The 21,290-nt window shown below is 40.5% G+C and overlaps 2 protein-coding genes across 3 annotated transcripts; one reads left to right on the top strand and one right to left on the bottom strand.

Annotated features, from left to right (window-relative positions):
• The first annotated feature begins 114 nt into the window (after positions 1-114).
• Positions 115-4,408, top strand: kctd10 (potassium channel tetramerization domain containing 10). 2 transcript variants are annotated; one of them, XR_011691629.1, is made up of 8 exons: positions 115-250; positions 987-1,200; positions 1,305-1,474; positions 2,121-2,207; positions 2,298-2,350; positions 2,477-2,672; positions 2,794-3,831; positions 4,154-4,408. XR_011691629.1 is itself a non-coding variant. In XM_071482867.1 (7 exons), the coding sequence occupies exons 1-7, from the start codon at positions 248-250 to the stop codon at positions 3,010-3,012; spliced, it is 942 nt and encodes a 313-aa protein (XP_071338968.1). In that variant the 5' UTR covers positions 115-247; the 3' UTR covers positions 3,013-4,408. The 2 variants fall into 2 exon arrangements, 1 of the variants encoding a protein (XP_071338968.1); XM_071482867.1 differs by having other exon boundaries at positions 2,794-4,408.
• Positions 4,409-5,948: 1,540 nt separating this feature from the next.
• On the bottom strand, positions 5,949-13,475 carry myo1ha (myosin IHa). The gene is made up of 29 exons (XM_071484142.1): positions 12,823-13,475; positions 12,614-12,729; positions 12,284-12,482; positions 12,110-12,190; positions 11,482-11,661; positions 11,298-11,396; positions 11,093-11,206; positions 10,915-10,986; positions 10,544-10,818; positions 10,326-10,431; positions 10,157-10,237; positions 9,960-10,051; positions 9,569-9,663; positions 9,417-9,463; positions 9,131-9,211; positions 8,613-8,718; positions 8,404-8,521; positions 8,166-8,279; positions 8,002-8,078; positions 7,854-7,922; positions 7,665-7,749; positions 7,412-7,574; positions 7,249-7,332; positions 7,076-7,169; positions 6,945-7,000; positions 6,725-6,860; positions 6,571-6,641; positions 6,157-6,254; positions 5,949-6,066 (listed from the first exon to the last, which is right to left on the bottom strand). Exons 1-29 carry the CDS (start codon positions 12,973-12,975, stop codon positions 5,949-5,951), a joined length of 3,180 nt encoding a protein of 1,059 aa, XP_071340243.1. The 5' UTR covers positions 12,976-13,475.
• Between the last annotated feature and the right edge of the window lie 7,815 nt (positions 13,476-21,290).

The raw sequence follows: 21,290 nt of genomic DNA, 5'->3' as shown, positions 1-21,290 counted from the left end.
TAAAAGTAGCAAGGCAGAAAGTGGGATGAAGCGAGGTGCTGCTTTGTTTCTCGTGTCTCATTAACTTCATTTTTGAACAGTCTGTGACTCTCTGTAACCTTTAACAAAATTATATGAACTGTCCCTTTAAAAACAGCACAGGATAGTTGACGTCATTTTTATAACTGCGCAGCGTTGGACCGGAAGGAAGTGGGTGTTAGCTGACTGACGTTAGCGAGCTACATTTACGAAGTCTGCTGCGGCTTCTATGGTAAATATACTTGCGGTTTTTTTTTTGTTGTTTTATCAAGAGCCAAGTACAAACACGCTACTAACATTATGCGGACAAAGCTTGAATAGTCAGTGACATAATATGTGTGTTTTTATACAGATTTGTTAAAATGTAGGTAAGTTTAGTTAACGCTAACTGGCTAGCTCGCCCATTAGCCGTGCTTTGTACAATGAAATTACCATGACTGAATGGGTTGAGAGATACGGTTCAGTGTTTTACTTTATACGGAGAAAAAATACCCTCGAACAATCCTACAAATGTAATAACACCGTTAGTGGTTTTAGAAAGGAAAGCAGTCTTATAACAAAAGTGTGCAGTACTGTCTTTGAATTGTCTCTGCCTTGTTAGTCTTTTCATAGCTATATCATGACAAACTTGGCAAAAATGTTAAAGAAAGGTGACACTGCTCATAAAATTGTACCAACAGTATGAAAGTTCAATACGTTTTATGATAACCTGTTTTGTACATGTGTGTCATTTTTTGCTATAAGAAAAGTAATATATTAGCAGTTGAATCCGCTTTAATAACAGTCTTAGAGTTGATAAGATTTGCAGATTAAAAAATACAGAAGGTACAGAGAGACAGGCTAACATTATTGGATTTGGTCAAAAAAAAGAACTATGTGTACCTATATTAACTCTGAAACAAGCTAATCCAGTGAGATAATAGCCCTGATCCTAGTGTCACTTTGTACATTATCTTGTTCTGTCACAGGAAGAGATGTCAGGAGAGAGTGTGGTGAGCTCGGCAGTGCCAGCAGCTACAACCCGGACTACATCCTTCAAGGGCTCCAGCCCCAGCTCTAAATATGTGAAGTTAAATGTGGGTGGGGCACTGTACTACACTACAATGCAGACTCTAACCAAACAGGACACGATGCTCAAAGCCATGTTCAGTGGAAGGATGGAGGTCCTCACAGACAGTGAAGGTGAGCTGTTAGTGAAAATGTTTCAATTATATGTGGGATTTACATCATCTCCTCACTGGTCGTAATCAATTACTAAGAAATGACTCACCATTAAATATTTATAGGTTGGATCTTGATTGACCGCTGTGGGAAACATTTTGGAACAATCCTGAACTATCTTAGAGATGGGGCAGTGCCACTCCCAGACAGCCGACGGGAAACTGAGGAACTGCTCGCTGAGGCCAAGTATTACCTTGTCCAAGGCTTAGCGGATGAATGTACAGCTGCCTTGCAGGTACCATTACCACAGAGGGATGTCAGTTGGGCAGGGAAATATCTTAATATTTCATCTCTCACCATGTCATCATTGTTAAATTAACTCTTCAGAACTATTACTAAATTTTATGTCTTTGGAATAATTTCTGAACTACATAAGCATTTCACCTCAAATTAGACTTTTTAATAAAAGTTTTAATTAAATTATTAACTAGTAAGACTGCTCTATGTTTGAGCAGTTTGTCTTTTTTTACTTACTACTTACCTTACTGCTCATGATGGATAAGTATCATTATTTTTAGTAAGTTTGTTTATTTGTTTATTTTTTCAATGGAATTTTAAAAATCTGTTCGTCTGATTAATGGATAAGAAGACCAAATGTACAAAAAAATACAGGTGTAAACCTTTTTTTTTCATGATGGACATAAAATCTGTGTAAAAATCATTTTAAACCAATCTGTGTTTAAAAAAAAAAAGTCTCAGCATTTCTTGGTGACAATTGGTAACCAAAACAATATAGTCATTGATGGAGTTGGTGATGTGTATCCTTCATCATCTTTGTTATCCTGTTCCACTAGGTGGCTTCCTTCCTCTTATTATGTACTGTATGTTGCAGTTTGACAAGTGGAACTTTTTTAATGGAAAAAAAAAATATTTTCCTCTAGAACAAAGAAACTTATGAGCCACTTTGTAAAGTGCCTCTGATGACATCATCTAAGGAAGAGCAGAAGCTTATTGCAACATCTAATAAGGTATGTTATGTTTTCTGCATAATGTGCTGAATTTTTAGTGCTCAATATCAAGAAAAAAAATGTCATTTAGATTTTTCTTTGACTTCACAGCCTACTGTCAAACTGCTGTATAACAGAAGCAACAATAAATATTCATATACCAGGTAAGTCCTCTTCAAATGATATCAGGAGCTGGCATATCTAACTCAAGAAGAAATATAATGTGGTGAAATCCTGCAAGTTGTCTTAATAAATGACTGTCCTGTAATTCCTCACTCTCCACCCCCCAGCAATTCTGATGACAACATGCTGAAAAATATTGAGCTGTTTGACAAGCTTTCATTGCGGTTCAATGGTCGGGTCCTCTTCATCAAAGATGTGATTGGGGATGAGATCTGTTGTTGGTCATTTTATGGCCAGGGGCGTAAGATTGCTGAAGTGTGCTGCACCTCCATTGTTTATGCCACAGAAAAGAAGCAGACAAAGGTGAATATATTTATATATTTTTAGTCTACTATGAAGAGGTGGTCACTATCTTGTAATCATACTGTACCAGTGGTTTAACTATCTCTCTAATCTCTCTGGTAACACCCTACTTCTCTCCTAGGTTGAATTCCCGGAGGCACGCATCTATGAGGAGACCCTCAACATCCTCCTGTATGAGTCCCATGATGGGAGGGGTCCAGACAATGCCCTGCTGGAGGCCACAGGAGGCGCTGCAGGACGATCTAATCATCTGGATGAGGATGAGGAGCGAGAACGAATTGAACGAGTTCGTAGGATTCATATCAAACGACCTGATGACCGCACACACCACCACCAGTGACCTTCCTCCTTCGACCCATCAGCCTGTGTCTCTGACCCCGGACAGTCTTTGCACCACGCTTGTGCCTTACAACACCCAGCGCCTCTCTGTCTCACTTTCACTCTTCTTTTACCAGCTTTCTCTAGGAGACTACTACGAGATGAGTGTCATACAACAGTGTGTAGTGGTGAAGTGATTTTGTGCATGTTTGTGTGTCCACTTGTCATCTTTCTTGTGTGGTCAGACAGGTTGTAATGTTTGTTAGTCATGATAACTCGTATCACTGTTTTCTGCTGGAGTGCAGAGGCCCATGGACATGTATGTTTGCATTCAGCACTGCAGGTGACCACAGTTTCACCTGAGTGTGAAAAGAAAAGTAATATTGTCAGTATACATTTGTTAATTGAGGTTGTAACTAGATTACATCCAGGAGAACAAGAATTATATCATATAAGCAGCTAAAAATGTATTTACATAATTTTTGCTTCTCCTTACAAGATCCTTACGGGTCCACTGTAAGTTCATCAATGGATGAACCAGGTGTTGTACACAATAGGGCCACATGGTGGCACTGTTTTACTCTTAGAAGATGTTAACACGGCTATTTCGTAGCCTGCAGATAAGAGCAATTAAACCTTTTTAAAAATTGAATGATTTTTGATACAGTTAAGATATAACAGGTGGATGCAACATTTCACTGTAGTGCTTCAGCTATATTTAGTTTTAACATTATGCATTTTTCCTTCACTTCACTAAATGATTATTATTTTCAGTGGAGGCAACTTGAGCTGTGACCTGAGGTGTTAAATGTACTGGGGTGATCGAATGATGGATGCTGAGGTTGAATCAGAATCAGAATCAGAATCAGTTTTATTGCCAAGTATGTTTCCACATACAAGGAATTTGTGCTGGTGATTGGTGCAATTGGGGATCGGGGGGATCAGTGACAGTGGGGCTCTCTAGCCTTGTTGATAAGGCTGATAGCAGACGGGAAGAAGCTGTTTTTGTGGTGAGAGGTTTTGGTCCTGAAGGACTGCAGCCTTCTGCTGGTCAGGCAATTAACAAACTGTCTGTCGTGGTTGAGGTTACCTTTGTTAAAGTCACCAAGGACAATAACTAAGGAGTCCAGGTTGGTCCGCTCCACACACAGTATCTGGAACAGTATGAAGTGAATGACTGTAACCAGAGATCTCCCTGGCAGGAAGGGAATCCTGTCTACAAGCTTTTAACAAGGAGAGAAATTAGACCTGTCCGTCACCACAGCATTCATCAGAGGATGTACTGTTTGCACACAATGGTTTGAGTTGAAATATGTCTAACAATCACAGTACTTGTAGGACTGTTGTACAAAAGTGAACATATATGTATGTTTTATATTTATACCTACTTTATCACAAATACATTTCTACAGTCTTTTGTTCTGTGTTTCATTCTTATATTCACATTATTAGTGAACATATAAAATTATGACACATATGGTTTCATTATTCAGAAATCAGAATGACATATTCTTTCAAGCAGTTAATGAGTAATGTTCAGTGTTTTGTACATTAAGATACAAGAAACAACAGAGACAAACCCTTACTTAAACACAGAATGATGCTGAAACTGTAACCTTTTTGCTCCTATTTAATATTATTTAGTGGAAAAATACTTTTGATTGTTAACTTCAATGTATAAAAAAGGTGTTGCTGTCCAACAAACTGGCTCATCCAGGGTTCCTAAAGTGCAGCTGTTTCTGCTCAGTTGTAGACATGTTGATCCTCTCTTTAGGGGTCTCCTAATGAAATATGCAGGGGCTTCTTGTGTGTCTCCTCTTCAGCCCCACGCGTTACCGTGTCCGAGTCCTAGTGGCAACCTGTGGGCACAAACAGTTTGATTTAAAGTGGTATTCCTTTCTCTTCCTCCTTAAATTCCAACCCTTTTAAAGTCTGCACAAAATAGTTTCAATATCTGAGAATCTGGATTACACATAACCTAACTGTAAAGACCTCGCCAATGCAAACTTCCTATGTTTATGACCAAATTCTTCTTTAGTGCCATAGAAATGTTATTAGCTCATCTCCAGGGTGATATGGCACTTCCCAATGTTTTGTTTTATAACTGGGCAGCCAATATCAGGGTGTTGACATTCTGGATGAGTGACATACATAACTGTAATACTAAATGGTGAAATCTTGGAGAAGACATCCTTTGGGCTCCACAGGATGAATTTTGTATCCCTAGGTCCCATTTTGTTAGGCCCCGCAATTCAATTGCTTCCCTTACATCTCTGTTGGACTATTTTCAAGATAAAAATGTCTTAAAGCAGATTATATGTAGGATAAACAACCTTCTCACTCTGTATATTTGACAACTACAGATCACCTTAAAATGGGAAGAAGACTTAAATGAACAAATCCAAGATGCAATTTGGCAGAAAATTATCCAAAGGTCCACTCGTCCATTTTTTAATAGTATGCTGTGTACAATTCAAGTTAATTTACTTTGGACATGTCTGAGAATCAGACTGAATCATCTGAGATCATTTCTGGAAGTCAGTTTTCAATATTCTCTTTAAAATAGTAAAGGAGCCAATCTCCTCTTATTGCCATATTTGTTGTTGTTGTTGTTGTTGTTGTTGTTGTTGTTATCACAGGGTGTGCATCTAACCAATCGTAAGTGCAATCTGCTGGCCTATTGCACTTTGTTGGCCAGGCAGCTCATACTCATTGGATTAAAAGTCATTATGCATCGTCTTGGGCTAGAGAAGATAAGATACTCTCTCTGTTCTATGCAGTTTGGCAGCCGCTGTATCTGGGCAGATACCTGTGATTAGATTTGATAAAGTGTATAGTTTGTAATTTGTATATTGTGCAAATCTTACATAAACCTTGGTCAAAGTAGTATCTCTTCGTCTGCAGATTAACTTTAGATCAGAGCCTCAAATAGCAAATCCGTACATAAATCCTTCATCATTACAGGACTAAACTCACCACCATGAGGTGTCCGTTCTTGGCCTTGTATACCATGGGCTCCTGCCCGGTGCTGAAGTCCACTGCACTCTCTTTCCCTGCCTGGATTTCAATCTTGATACTAAGTATGATTGCAAATGCAAACAAGAGTTTCAGATGAATGTGCACATCAAATGCAACCTCTACTGTATTGACATAGATACACACTCACCTGCCCTGAACCACTTTGATTGTATTTTGTTTGTTAGCAATGACACTAAGTTTGGTCAAAAACTCAAACAAGTGGTCACACTGCATCACCAGATCCCCCTGAAACGCCGACAGAGTAAAATACAATTAGACAAATTACCCCAAATTAAAAATACGATTTTGTTTGTGGCTTTTAAGAAACCTCCAACTGAAAATTGTTGAAGACTTTTCTGTGTGAATGAGCTGTATAATTCAAGTGGTTTCTGTATCTCTGTTTGTTTGTAGCAACAAAACAAACACTTTTATAAAGGTTTGATTTTCCCCCACACACACTGGATCATTTACATTTACTATTAACTTTCCCAGTGCCATATTGGTGAGAAAGAGGCAATTCTGACAAACCCAAATATATATTATATATTATATATCTACATACCTTTTCTTTAGGGTCCTCGCATGTTATGTGGAATACAATCATGCCATCAGTCAAATTACTGACTGAAATACCTGCATTGAGTCAAACAAATATTTAATCAAATATGAAAACATCCTGATGGCAAGTAAAGTGTGTATTATTATACTGATCTGACCTTTGAGAAAGGTGTAGAGCACTCTTTGTTTGATCTTGGCTTCCTCTACCACATAGGCAGCTGCCTGAGTGAGGATGACCTGTCGCGGCCTTGGTTTGAAACCGTTCCTGTCATACTTGATCACCGGGACACTGTACTACAGAAACACAGAACGCAACACAGTGAGTTGTGTTTGATGCGATGGCGTGTTTCCTCTGGGTGTGTAATGATATTTTATTACCTTAATGTGCTCATTGCGAATAATCTGAAGAACCCTCACATTTATGTCTTGTTCACCTAGAGATATTAAATGATGTAAAAATGATTGTTCAAAAATAAAACAGCATTGTGGGAATGTATCTGATACTTAACTGATTCTGGTGTCTACAAAAGGCTGAGCGACACTCTGTGGATAACTCTCCTTTTTGCCCTTGAAGATGGAGCTGGTGACAAGCTTCAATTGAAGCTGAGGGGACAAAAAATCTGAAGCTGATCACTACAGGAAGGACGTACGATGATCCAGTCGTGTTTGACATGCGAGTTACCTGTGCTTTTTTCTGGGGTGCGATTCCTCTCACGTACTTCCGCACCATAAGACGGTAGTGAAGCTTACGCAGGATCTCTGATGTCTGAAGAGAATGAAAACATGCACAGAGTCTAAATAAAATGTCAGCTTGTTGTTCATCTGGAGCTGATGGATCATTGTACCTCTGTTAGCACAGCTGGTGGAGACATCCACGTGGTTTTATCCAGAACAGTCTTTGGCAGATTTTCTTTAAGCCGGTTCAGGTAATTTTGTCTCACAAAGGCCAGGTACTCTGAGTTATCTGTGATTTTTGCCTGCCCTCTGGTCATGTAACCTTTGATAAATCTGAAACAGGTTGTTAGATACTGAATTAGTAAAAATGTGACGCTCAGCTTGAGAGGAGCTGTGTAATGATATTTTCATCTTCTTCCTCACTTCTTGATGACTTTTACAGCCCAGGCTCTCCTCTCTCTTTCCTTCCTCGCCTGCACTCCTCGCCAACAAGTTTCAATCTTAGTGGCTAAGGAAAAAAATGTATAGTTCGGTGTGTGTGTAATTTTCTTTCACTTCCATAGCAAAGCAGCAGAGTCCATCCTGATCTGGATCATGTGTTGTGACACTTACCAGCTTCTTTTTGTTTTCTGAATTCTCCTTTTGCTTTGTATCCTTTGTATTTGGCCTGGAGTCTTGTAGCTGCAAATTCAGAGCATAAAATTAAATGGCTGTGCAGGTAGTGACGGTTGAAGGATTTTTATAGCTAATTGGCACTCACCCAGTTCATGTTTACATTTCTCATAAGCATCCTCTGTGGCATAAAGTGTCCTCGGATGACGGATGAATATTTTGGTGCTACAACAAAGGGGGGAAAAATATGTTTTTGGTTACTCTTGGCTTCAGTACATTTGCTCTGTTGTATTTAGAAAGTGTTGTCCTCACCGCCCCATTTTGTATTCATTTGGCAGGTAGCCCAGATGTTGAACCAGCACTTCCACTCCATCAGCAGGCATTCCTCTCCAGTGAGGCCAGGTGGCCGGGCACAGCGGTTTATATCTGTGAGAAGCAGCACACAACCCGATCAGCATGTTGTAAAGGAACCAGAAAGGAATCGTTCAATTCAACAATATTTTCCATTTAAAAATCAAACATAAATTCCAACCTCTGTGCTCCCTCATACCTCTTTAAGAAGACCTCATATTTACGTCTGTAAGCAAAACCAGCTCGTCTGACTCTGAGGTGCTCCATCAGGCCCAGGTACTTCACCTGGTGCCTGATCAGCGCTTCGTCAAATTGACCTGTGATTATGTGAGCGAGAAAAGGGTCAAATTCAAATGACTCAATCCTATTATGAAAACAACTACATGTGCCATCTATTAATTAAACTACCTGGCTGCTTGGACTCATTAGATTTAAGACATCGTATGTACCAGGCCTCTTTAGCCATGAGGATCTCTGTCAGCTTCAGCAGGCTGCTCTTAAACTGGGTCGCCACCTACAGACACAACATGAGGGTCATAATCCCCAACAGTTCATCTGTCAAATCCATATGGCTTAATGATGACACGGTCAGACTGCTACTCACTTGACAAAATGACTTGTCTTTGTCTCAGTGGTCACTGGATAATATAGACCATTTACTCATTTGTACTCTCTAGATTATGCACATTTGTTCCCTTTAAATGCATGGGAAGAAATGTTTATCACATACTGTATGTCTCATATGGGCTACAACCCTTTCTTAAGGACAAAAAATATTTTGGATGCTTACTCCTTTTCCACTCTTGATAACGCCACTGAAAATAATATTTAAGGCTTTTATATGGCATGTACTGTAACTGTGAACTATAGTAGGCTACTGATGATGATATAATGTAGTGATACAGTTGAGCATGGTGAGCACTCACTGTTTCTGGTCTTCGCCTGCTGTCTGGATCCATGTTGGTGAAGCACTTTCTGACTATGGCATTTTTAGACTGACACATCAGCTATGAGAAGATGGAATAACACACACACGCACACACACACACACACACACACACACACACACACACACACACACACAAACATAATGTTGATTTTTATCCATTCATCCATTACCCTCTTGTTTTATTTACAGCGGTTAATATTCAGGAACTAAGCCTCCTCTCCAGCACATATTCCCTGCCTCACATAATAAATTACAAAACTTACATCTTTTATGTTCCTGTATAATAGGTCATTATTTTTGTCCAGGAAACCTAGAATGTCACAGCAACAACAACAAAAAATTAAAACATTAGGGGCCATAGGGCTGTTTGTCTGCTGAAAATCAAAAGAGGGCCTGAGATAGTGATTCCTTTTACCCACAACGCAGTAGGTGACCTCCCCGGCATAATGTAAAAGACGGAAATCTCCCCTCTCCAGAGTCTTACGTGTCGTTTTGTCAGCCAGTTTGTGCCTGTAGTCAAAGAGGTGGAGATAGAGACAGAGGGATGAAGAGTGAGAGGCTTTGTAGACAAATCCTAATCCTCCATCTCTATCGGCTCACTGTCGGCTCACTCACAAGACAGCAGTCAGCACAACATTGATACTCGCACAGTAAAACAACTGGTTCATTACCAAATGTGAATGCAACGTGAGAAGTATTCCATTGCCAAATTGTTTTAGGTTTTTATTTCTCAAAATTCAAAGAAAACGTCAGCATACTCACATGTGAATTTCTGCTAGACACTTTGGTAGATTAAGTCAACTCACGTGACAAAGTGAGGGTGATTGCCCATCTTTTCTTCCATTCTCTCCAGGAAGGTGAGATCTGTGGCATCTCCTGGCCTCAGACACTCCTCATCCTGCAGGATATTCATTAAAACGTTTTACATGACAATATTTTAGAGTAACAGTGTGTTTTATAAACTGCTGGCCAGGCTTTAAGGTCTGTTACAGCAAGTACACACCAGCAATGATATGATTCCTCTGTGTCTCTCCTCAACCAGATCACAGATGATCTTGTTATTGAAGAATTGCACTGGCTCCCACTGGGGAAAAATTATTATTATCTAATGCAAATGAATGTAAACACATTATTATTCCTCCCGAGTTTTTGTTTCAGGTTAACGGGAGTACCTCTATATCCTCTGCTTCATATTCTTCCTGCTCGGCCTTGAGTGTCAGCTGGATGAAAAGCTGCTGCAGCTTCTCGTTGCAATAGTTTATACAGAACTGCTCAAAACTGAGGGGAAAAGTAAACACAAACAACTCAGGTAGAATATAATTAGAACAGGTAACATTTTTCTTAATAACAAAAATGCAAAAACTTAGGAAAGGCATAAACGACTGCCCACCTGTTTACATAGAACACCTCGAACCCATATATGTCCAGAAGCCCTATCACAGTCTTCCTTGAAGAGTCCTGGCAGAAAAAAAACAAACAGATGAGAGTTATAAAGTCATCTTCACCGCTTTCACTTTGTGATTTGTTGCACACGCTTCTTCTTGCCTTGTTCTCCATGGACTCATTGATCCTGTTGACCAGCCAGGTGAAGGTCTGTCCATAGATGGCTTTAGCCAGGGCATCTCTGGCATAGATGGCGTGGTCAATTGTGAACGGGCTGAGGACCTTTACAGAGAGAAAAAATCACAGCTGTTTTTCAGACACAACACTGGAACGTTTAAATCAGAAATAAAACAAAAGGACATTTTTACATGCTTTCACCTGATCTTTTTGGGCTTCTATCTTCCTGTATGTCAATCCCTCTTGGAGACTGTGAGCATCAACTCCTAATAGCTGCAAGGAAAAATAACATTAAGTGAGTTTCTTCTTTGACTTTTTGCATTATGCTACATATCTGCAGAATAGCATATACTGCATAGCATATTATGTTTTTTCTTACATTTGAGACCCAGTGTAGCTCTGTGTTGTTGTTCAGGAGGGCATGGTTTTTACCGTCAGACTCAAACTGAACGTTTCCCAAATGGAGGACGCTTGCAACAATCCCAAACAAGTACTGCACAGAACAAATATTTTTAGACGACACAAAACTGCAGGAGAAGAGTGAGTGGTTTAAGTCAGAGCATCAGTAACAGCATTCAACTTACATCCGTGTTAATCTCATCAATGTCGATGACTTGCAGGGCATTTTTGACTGTTTTCCAGTCATTTTTGTCATTAATGGAAGACACAATGGCACACTCTCCCTGTCAGAGAGAGTAAACACAGGAACACAGTGTCAAAGTGTACAATTATCTCATTAATCTCATCTATCAAAGCGTGGTGACATACTTGGGTTAGATAGTTGTAATGCTGGCAGTCTCTCTCCAGGCCCAGCTGGCGCAGCAGGTCGTCCTCTCCCCCCTCCACCAGCTGGTAGAAGATGTGGAAGTTTCTCTCTCCATGATTCTGATGCACAACCCTCGACTTCTCCAGCAGGTAATTCAGGATATGGCCTCCGACAGCATCCCCCTATGGGCATCATGATCCTAAAGACAGCAGCTCTACAACTTGCAGAAAAAACATAGCCTATGGTCCAGTGGCCAGATTTAAAATAATTTTCTAGGATAAAGTATGTTTTTCCTTGAAAGCTACTTCTTCAGTCCCATGAAAGGAAAGTTAATACTCATTAAGTATTTTACTGAACAAATTGATCCTTGATCACCCACTGTGAGTAATATTTAGGCTTCTAATTTATTTTTTACAAATTTTTACTATTAAACTGAGCATCCAAACTAGACACTTTATTGTTAAACTTAGAGGCTACATTATGGTCTCTATATGTTTGTAAGAAGATTTTAAAAAAGGAAAACTGTACTTAAAGGGCCTCTCACGAACTTCCTGACTTCTTCTTTCTCATTTATAATTTATTGATGTATTTGCTGGGAGCATTTCTGTGACTCTGCCACATGATCTTTACCTGGCTGTCAAACTGAATGTCCATGTACTTCCCAAACCGACTTGAGTTGTCATTTTTCAGTGTTTTGGCGTTCCCGAAAGCCTGCAAGAAAACACAACCGTATCGCACGCAGTGATTAATGACCTACCCTGTGGTGTGTCATTGCAATGATATCACATTAAGTAACAATCAGACCTCGAGGACAGGGTTGGACTTGAGCATTTTATCCCTGACAGTGTTCAGCAACGTGGTGCTCGGACAGCTGACAGCATAATACTGCAGAATCTTCTTGGAGGCCTCCGTCTTCCCTGCTCCGCTCTCACCAGAGATGAGGATGAAGTGATTGTTGAACTCTGTCAGCATTGTGTGGTAGGCGTTGTCTGCCAAGGCGTAGCTGCAGGGTTGTAGAGCAATCACAATATTTCACAAATGAACTTTGATGAACTGGGCTACATTGAGAGTTAGTTTAATATAAAGGTAAGGGACATGCACCCTCATATTCAAGTTATAAGATTATAAACTCACATGTGTGGTGGAAGCTCAAAAAAGTTGACACCCATGTAGAGATCCATCTGTTTCTTGTTGTAGATGTCCAGCTGTTTATAGGGATTGACAGACACTAACAAAGTGCCAATGTAGGTCTAAAAGAAAGAGTTAGAAGATGTCATATTTACTGTGAAAATGTACATATATTTGTTGACAGCAGGGTTTAAATAGTCCTTTCTCAGACTCACGTAGATGAGATCCTTGCTGAAGCGTTTATTGAGGTTGCTTAGGAAGGCTGTCTCTGTGGTTTCATCCAGAAGGACAAAATCCTGGATTCCCACCCTGTCCCTGGCAGTCAGGGCACCCTCCATGTCCAGCTGTCCCTGTGCAACAAGTTGCATCGACCATGAGGGAGCTGAATGCACAGCCTCAGAGCTGCAGAAATAACGTTTAAAAGTCCAAATTCCTGTTGTTTACCACCATAATCTGCAGATTTCTCTATTTCTGAAACACAGTTACAACGCCATTACACATCCAATGCTTCACAGTCATCAATTTGAGTTAATAATTTTATAAATGTGTGTATTAATCAGTTAGTTTAATCCTTATCGTTAGAGGAAGCGAACTCTGCCAAAGTAACAATAACAAGTGTAACACATTTTTGCATGCATAACAATGATATCCAAATTCTCAGCCATGTATTTTGACAAATGCGGCTAGATGAATGAATGATTGAATAAATAGCTCCATGGGGGAGGACGGCGCAGAAAAAAGCACCAAAAAAAGAACAAACATGGTCCCTGTTAGGTGAATTGAAATAAGAGGTCTAGAGGTCCTATGTGTCTTTGAAGCAAAGCTCTGTGATTGTGCAGACGAACAGACAGAAGCTAATGATCACTACACAGCACACAGGGACCTTGGCCGGCAGCCCATGGTTCACTAGAGCTGACGCACCGAGCAAACATAACACACTGTGCAAATGGACTCGGGGTGCCCAAAACAGCGGCACATTTAAGAAGCATAGTGGGAAAAATTCCACCAATCTGTTTTGCATTCTCAGCACCAGCACTTAGACCAAAGGTTTTCACAGCTTTTGTTGGTTTTGTATTTTTTTTCTCTCTCTCTCTCTCTCTCTCTCTCTCCCTCTCTCTCCTTTAGAAGCAGAAATCCTTTGATTCTCAACTCTCTCTGTAAAAACATTAAAAAAGATAATCCATTGGATCTAATTGACACAAAGCCCTCCGTCCCCCCTCCTTCCCTGCTTCTATCCTCCGCCTATGGCCCTCATTTCTTCTGAGAAAGGCCAAGTGTTTTTGTCCTGTAAATACCACGGAGCAGAGACAAAAAAGACGTCTTTAAAATGCAGTCTACAATCCATTACACATATTCCCCCTGCATATCCATTCAGTAATTATTCATTAGAAAACATTTAACGTCACAGTGAATTTCACACTAGGCAGTCGAAACACAATAGAGGAGATTTGGCCTATTTTGGGGTGAGGAGTTGGGGAGGGGTTGGCTGTACAGAGGAAGGGTGAAGGCGAAGGAGGGAGGAGGAGGGGAGCAGTATTTGTCTGATCTGAGAACCTCTGAAACGGGGCCATCTTGAGACAACGGGACAGACTAAATAGTGCAGTAACGGTCTGTGCCCCGCTGCTTGCTGTGACACTCATTTAGTGTGCCCTGAGGGGGAACAATAGAGGCTTGTTCTTAGCAATCCTGTGCTGTAATTTGGACTTCATTACTTTGCTCACACAGGGCCCCATAGAAGGATAGAGGAGGCTAGTCAGATGAGAGTGTTTTTTTCCACCTGTCAGCCCCACACCCCCAATGCTCTCACCCCTCTCCCCAACAATACCCCTCACCCCGTGTCCCCACCAATAACCCTCACCCGACCCCCTTCCCATACCCACCCCCCTCCCACCCACCCACTTTAAGCCAATGAGACAGGTGAACAATATCATTGAAGGAACCCTTTTTTGGACGTCAGAATCAATCTGGCAATGTGATGGTAGTGGTGCTGGTGTGGGGTATCTGTGACACCCCCTTTCTTCATGGGAACAAACTTCTCTCAGGGCAGCACAAGCAGACAATATGCTGGGACAGCGTGACTTAGGGATCTGCCATACAGTATTACAAGTAATAACATGAACTGATAAGCCCCTGTCAAGAGGAGGATTCGTGAATTCAGCGGTGATAATAATGCCAATGTCTTAGGCTTTCATTCAGTGCACTGACAAAATCTAAAGGTTTGTTGGTTTGCATTCAGGTTTCCTCTGGTGTCCTGCAGGTATTTCTTTTTTAAGAAATCTGTAGGCAGCATGCAGAAGTGTTTCTAATGACACTGTGCTAGAAAGGCTGAACACTGAATGGGCGTTCAGACTTTCTTGTCCTGGACAAGAAAGTCTGAGTTGAAAAAAGCGCTGGACTATAGAAAAAGGTTTTTCCTGATGCATGTGTTATTTGTAGTTTTGTATAATACAATGTGGACTGGGTTGTAACTCTAGTTATAATTAAACAATCGACAGCCAAATCTGATGCACAGCGGAAAGAATGATTATGTAATGAATCCACTAAGCCATTGTCAGATCAGGTGAATTGCCTTGCTACCTCAGAGCACAACCAATTGTATTTTAATTAAGAGATGGTCCCTCATCTTGGTCTAGAGTGTCAGTGTTGCCTGAGACAGAGTGACCTCATCTGTGTGGGAAGTAGAAGCTTTAGACCAGGAAGGGAGGGAGGGGGATACAGCAATTTACCAACTAAGTAACAGGAAAGCTCTCTCTCTCTCCCTCTTACAGAGGATTCTGCCTGATCAACTGGTTTATTGGTAAAATCTCCACTTGACCCTAAAGGTCTTCATTTGTCAGTACAACTAGAAATTACTTCCTATACTTCTGCACAGCAGTAGTTCGACATTTTGGGAAATGTGCTTATTCACTTTCTGGCATCATATGTACACGTTACATGCATAACAGACAGATGTGAGAGTGCAATTGATCTTCTTATCTAATTCTGCACCAGAAAGCAAGTAAGAGTGTCATTAGACTATCAGATGATCAGTCATCTTAGGCCTTACAATGGGACAAAGATCATTTTAGCCTGAAGATGCCTTTAGGAAATGAGGCTCTGGTCTCAACACCACTACACAGAATAGTCAGTCAATCACACTTAACTTTCAAGCTTTATCAACTCTGAAACTCTTTGACAGCACCTACATTATGATACCTGGAGTGCAGCGAGCAGTTTAAAAATGCAACAAAAGGAGAAGACATGACAATTTTTTATGACACAAAAGAAAACTCAAACCTGCATTTCTGAAGCTGTATTATTCTGCTGCCAGATGTAGAATCTCAATGAGGATCCGCACTGGAACAAATGTCCTTCTCTCCAGAGAAATTAGACAAGAATAGTGTGTCCTCCTGTGTCTGCTTGCATGGAGACAATTAGTGAACCTGTAAACACTGGATTATTGACAGTAGTCCAGATTGATTAATAATATACATGTAAAAAGCACATTTACAATCCTCTTTGTTCTGTCTGGTGGTTCATTCGGTCAGCTTGCTGTAGCAGTACAATGTTGGTGATGTTGCATCGAGGCCTGTGCGCACATATGCTTCTCCACACCATCCTGACCCAGGCTCAGGCCACTGTGGGCTAGGTGCTTAATCATTCATGTCGTGGGAGGTGAAGGGACAGAGATCTTATTCAGTGCTTACCCGGGTATCTACTGCTCTACTGAGTGTAACATAACGATACAGAAACAAGATCCAAACCACACCAATCCAACCATCCCCCTTTCCTTCTCTCCTTCTTCTCTGTCTCTCCTTCTCTCTACCTCTGAGCTCCATTACATCAGTACCACCAGCAAAAAATCCCCTAGTTTCTATCTCCTTGCTGGCACAGTCTAGGTCTGGTTACTGATCTTTGATTAGGCGGATCAATTACCAACTAATCGCCAATTCCTTTATTCCTCAGTATAACGAGTCAATAGAGCACCATTGTTTAGAGCCACAGTCCAAGCTGCCAAAGCATAGCTTCTGTAAAATGCTACTGGGATGATGCCCAAATGCAATTAATTCATTTCTTGCTTGGTTGGAAACAATTACCAGATAGCAGCACCTCTAATTGAAGTTCCTCTGGTCGTGTTCAAATGTCAGACGCTTGAGTATTATTGGGGGGCATTTTGTGTTTGTATGAGAGAGTTGACAGTGTACACATGATTGGAAATGCGGGAAAAGAAAATGATCACTGACCTGGGAACGTTGCAATTTGTGGTCGTCACCTTAAACCTGTAGTCGACCAGGGTGCCCCATAAGTCTTCAACTTCAACTTTGTTGCACTCAATGAATAATTTGCAGCCAGGTGATAAAACATAGGCTAAAAATCACCACAGATGAACAATAAGATAATATATCATATTGAAATCATTCATTCCTCTGAAATCTTTGACAGATACCAGAGGTACGCACAAATCATCTGGGCAAGGCCTCTGATCTGATATTGATGGTAGTAAGAGAGCCAAGAGTGTACAGTCACGCAAGTGGCTATACTGAGCCTTGAGCTGAATGCCAACATCAGCAATGCTAACATGCTGATGTTTAGCAGCTACAATATTTAACATGTTCCCCATCTTAGTTTAGCCCATTAGCATGTTAACATTTGATAGCAACAAAAAAATGTAGTTACTGGCATGGCTAGTACAATGCTACAGAGAAACCAAAACTCCAGGAGTCTTTCCTTTACAGTATTTTAAAGACATGAACTACTGCTTTCAACCAGGTGTAACTCAGTTGGTGACATGCTGAAATTCTGGACGATTTCTATCTCCAGTCATAAATATATGTGCTACATTAAATTACATACCATATTTACTGAGACGTTGGATTTATTAAAGGAATTCCAGCTTCTTGAGAATATTTATAAAGATATATAATATAAAGGAGCAATAGTCAGTTTTCTTCTGTGTGCAAAAATGACCATGCCTCAAAGTAGCTGCACCTTGTGGTGAGATACTGGGTGGGAGTAATAATATGTTAACTTGTGTAACCTGGTAACCACCATTAGAAAACACACACTCTCCAAGGTAACACAGGTGTCCATTTCCCCTGCTCTGGTGACCTAAATGTGAGAAAAGCTCAGGTTTCACCAGTTTTATGGATTGATTAATGTTTGGAGAGCTTTCTGTCAGTTGGCTATTAAGGGTGACCAGTTGAGTGTTCAGCATATTTGAATTATTCACTCTCCACTCCAGAAAAGTTGTCAAGGTTACCTCTGCCGTCGTCCCACCTCTCCCCCAGCCCAGCGGCCCAGCAATGCTTGTCCAATCTTAACAAGCTTTGTGCTACCCACTGGGCTCTGATTCAGCACGAGACCCGGCAAATCCAATTACACAGGAGTCAGAGAGGTTGATTTTCCCATTATAGATTCCATGCTGAGAATGAGAGCTGATGATAACACTCACATCACACCGCTACTGCCCCCTCTCCCTCTCTTCTCTCCTTCTTATTTTGTCTCCATTTCACTGTGTCCCTCCCTTTATTTCTCCCTCTCTTCCTATCTAATTCCTCTTTTCCCAAAGACCCTCTTTCTTCCCCCTGTCCCTTTCTTTCATAGTCCATGATTCTAATTTTTCAGAGCAGCGTAACGAAGGCTGGGCCCTGTCATCATTTTTGTCCAAAGTACTGGGTCAGTGAGGTTACTTCATACCCCACAATAGATTTTTTTTTTTTTACTTAAAAATGAGTATAATGTATATATAACATCATTGTGTCTCCCTTGTAATTGTGATTTTTACTTTTGTCCCATTTTTTATTCAATGTCACTTTAAACATCTAATTGCATTACACTTGATTTGACTTCTTTCTTAACACAGTACGCACCAAGAATAAAATATTTGTCAGCCTGGATAACCTCTAAAAGGTCACTGCAAAAACTAAATGCAAAGCAAGTTAGACAACTTGACTTAGGGGTGTCTGAGTGCCATCCTTAGGGGACACCATGTGCCTGCTGTGTCACATAAAAAGTAAACGAGAGCTCTTTTGGAAATGAGGCTCTTTTACACTCAAATGGCTGTGAAAAAGAAGAAGACTTTAGCTCCATCTTAACCCTTTAGGGCACTAAAAAGAACTGACCTCGCCTCAGACCAGAGGCTTTGGTGTTGACACAGGCCACTCAGAGGTCAACACCATTGACCCCTCTAAACACTGAAGATAGGCTGTTCTGTGATCCCTCAGGACAATAGGACTGGGAAGTCCAGCGGTTTGTCCAGAGAAGTCGTCTGCCGTGAGGCAGAGGAGAAAATGGTGTGACGGGACCTGTAGAAACATTTGTGATTGACCGGTATTGACCAACACTTTGTCAGTATCTGCTGCAGCTCAACCTCTCCATTCTTCTGTTGGACACAGACAGAGGCTGAAAGTAAAAACCCAGTTTTTGAAGTTGAAGACATATTCAGATTCTATACTTAAGTAAAACTAGCATTACAACACTGTGTAAATACTGCATTACAAGTTAAAATTAGCATTGAAAATATACTTCAATAAAAATACCTAAGTATTATTAGCAAAGTCTAATCAAAGTATCAAAAAGTAAAGTATCCATAATGCAGAAAAATGGACCCTGTGACTGTCATGCAATTATACTTTACATGTATATGTATATAGACATATTTTGATTAGTATAGTTAGTTAGATCATGTATAGTTGGATAATCTATAACAATGCATCACATTTCATAGATTAATCATACGTTTTGTATATAAAATCTTCATTTATAAAGTAACTAGCAATTTCACTTGTTATTTAAATGGAGTGAGCAGTCTAGTATTTCAGTTTTAATTGTTTTGGAGTAGAAGTATAAAGTAGAATGAGAGGGAAATTGTACTTAAGTGAATGCACTTAGTTACATTTCAGTGCTGAAATTTGATGATACAGTCAGCAGCATGTTGAGCACATTTCGTGAAGGGGTCCATTAACCAAATCACAAAAACAAACAAAACATTTTCCTTCTTACTCCTTGTGGTATCTACAGTTTTTGCCATTTGTGGTATTGAAATCTCTACAACAGTTTAGTTATCACTGTTGTAAACCTCACTGAGAACCCTAGCTCTTTTTCACAGTAGACATGTTGACATGTCACATTAGTTGTAAACTATACGGTTAATAATGGCTGGATTCCATTTAGCTGCTTCAGTTTCAGGACCCTGGTATTGTGCATGCTGGCTCACTGTCCCACTGTCGAGGCTTACTGAGACATTTAAATAGAGCAGAGCCATAGTTAATGTCATTAGTAAAACCTGAACTTTTCCTGCTATGACAAGTCAAAATGTTTGCTGTGAAAAAGGTCTATTTCAAAACTAAAGCCCGATTTCAAAATGAAGTTACACCTTTAGATCACAGTGAGATCACAGTGAATTAGCCATGAGAAGTTGAGCACAACACCTTCACCTCCATTGTACTGAGTAACAATGTAAAGGCATGAATTTTATCTGCGTTGCATTTAGTGGAGATCTGATAATTTCACCAGGTAAAACTAAAAGTCTCTTCATGGCGAAATACCACTGTATATTATGTGGTGATTTGGGTGAACTGACCCCTGACCCTGGAGCCCTGGAACTAATTTTGCAGAGCATCAAGTTTATATAATAACTACAGCTTTGTGGAGCTGCACTTAAATGTTCAGTGTCAAGTTACACCTTTAAAAAAGTTCATTAGAATAAACATGTAAAGTGGCCACATACAGGTAACATTACACGCACACCTTGATAATGGTGTTGCCATTGTCAATTTAATCAGTTTATTTATAGTTGTGCCAAGACTTCCCTCTGTGAAGGTGTAACTACACTGAAACCTACACTGACCTTTGACAGGGCAACCTGAGGCTTGACAGTCTGGACACTCTGCCCCCTCTAGGTTGGAGCCTCAGCGAGAAAACACAGTCTTTGGCAGGACACCGATGGTGCTCCTGAGCTAAGCATGGCTGACGGCAGCTTCCTCTGTGTGGCCAGAGGGTCACTCTGGGTGACATGCTGTTCTGGGGGGACACAGTGTCTCTGCCTGCAGAGGAGATTAGAGGGGCGAGTTGACCTCGTTCTCAGAGGGGCCAATGTGTTTTGAGTAAACACTTGGTGCAAGACAAAAACACAGGCTACAAACACAGGCCAATCCTCCGGCGGTGATCCCATTGTTTCCCCATTACTCCTGAACAGGCATGAGAGAGGAGAGCAGTCACTCTGTGTCCCTAAACTGCAGGGAGTCCTCATGTCTCCCCTGAATGCAACACATGCAGCCAGGTCAAGTTCTCAAAGCTGCCCACAGGTCATTGCCATTACCTTAATAGTCCTACATATGCCACTACCACGCCATGTATAAGGTAAGTAAATAAGTTATAAATTAAGGTGTTTCTTTTATTTTGGTGGTGATATTAGCTTGATGGTGATATTATCCAGATATTTGCTTATGGCCAGGCAGAGAAATTTGAGGACTATCACATCAAAAAGACTCACAAATATTGTTTTAGGTTCTTGAGGTCTTTGATATAGCCCATATTACATAATTCTGCAGTGTTTATACCAAGCACCAGCAATTTAGACTGCAAACTGTAAATTGCAATTAATAAAGACAGCTGCACAGCTTAGTTATCTTACTTTAATAGCATAGGTGTCAGTTCACTGTTTTCATAGGGAAATATCACAGCAACATTAGGTGACATACAG

This window comes from Trachinotus anak, unplaced genomic scaffold (assembly GCF_046630095.1).
Source record: "Trachinotus anak isolate AG129_WGS33_773 ecotype Australia unplaced genomic scaffold, CSIRO_AGI_Tana_v1 ptg000008l, whole genome shotgun sequence".
Taxonomy (NCBI): domain Eukaryota; kingdom Metazoa; phylum Chordata; class Actinopteri; order Carangiformes; family Carangidae; genus Trachinotus; species Trachinotus anak.
This window is presented reverse-complemented; position numbering and strand designations above follow the sequence as displayed.

Coding starts and splice junctions, on each gene's coding strand:
- kctd10 (XM_071482867.1), top strand. Junction 2,208..2,297: donor TTATTGCAACATCTAATAAG/GTATGTTATGTT, acceptor TTGACTTCACAG/CCTACTGTCAAACTGCTGTA. Junction 2,673..2,793: donor CAGAAAAGAAGCAGACAAAG/GTGAATATATTT, acceptor CTTCTCTCCTAG/GTTGAATTCCCGGAGGCACG.
- myo1ha (XM_071484142.1), bottom strand. CDS start 12,975: ATGCAACTTGTTGCACAGGGACAGCTGGACATGGAGGGTGCCCTGACT. Junction 12,191..12,283: donor AGTCCAACCCTGTCCTCGAG/GTCTGATTGTTA, acceptor GTTTTCTTGCAG/GCTTTCGGGAACGCCAAAAC. Junction 8,079..8,165: donor AATGAATACAAAATGGGGCG/GTGAGGACAACA, acceptor CCTTTGTTGTAG/CACCAAAATATTCATCCGTC.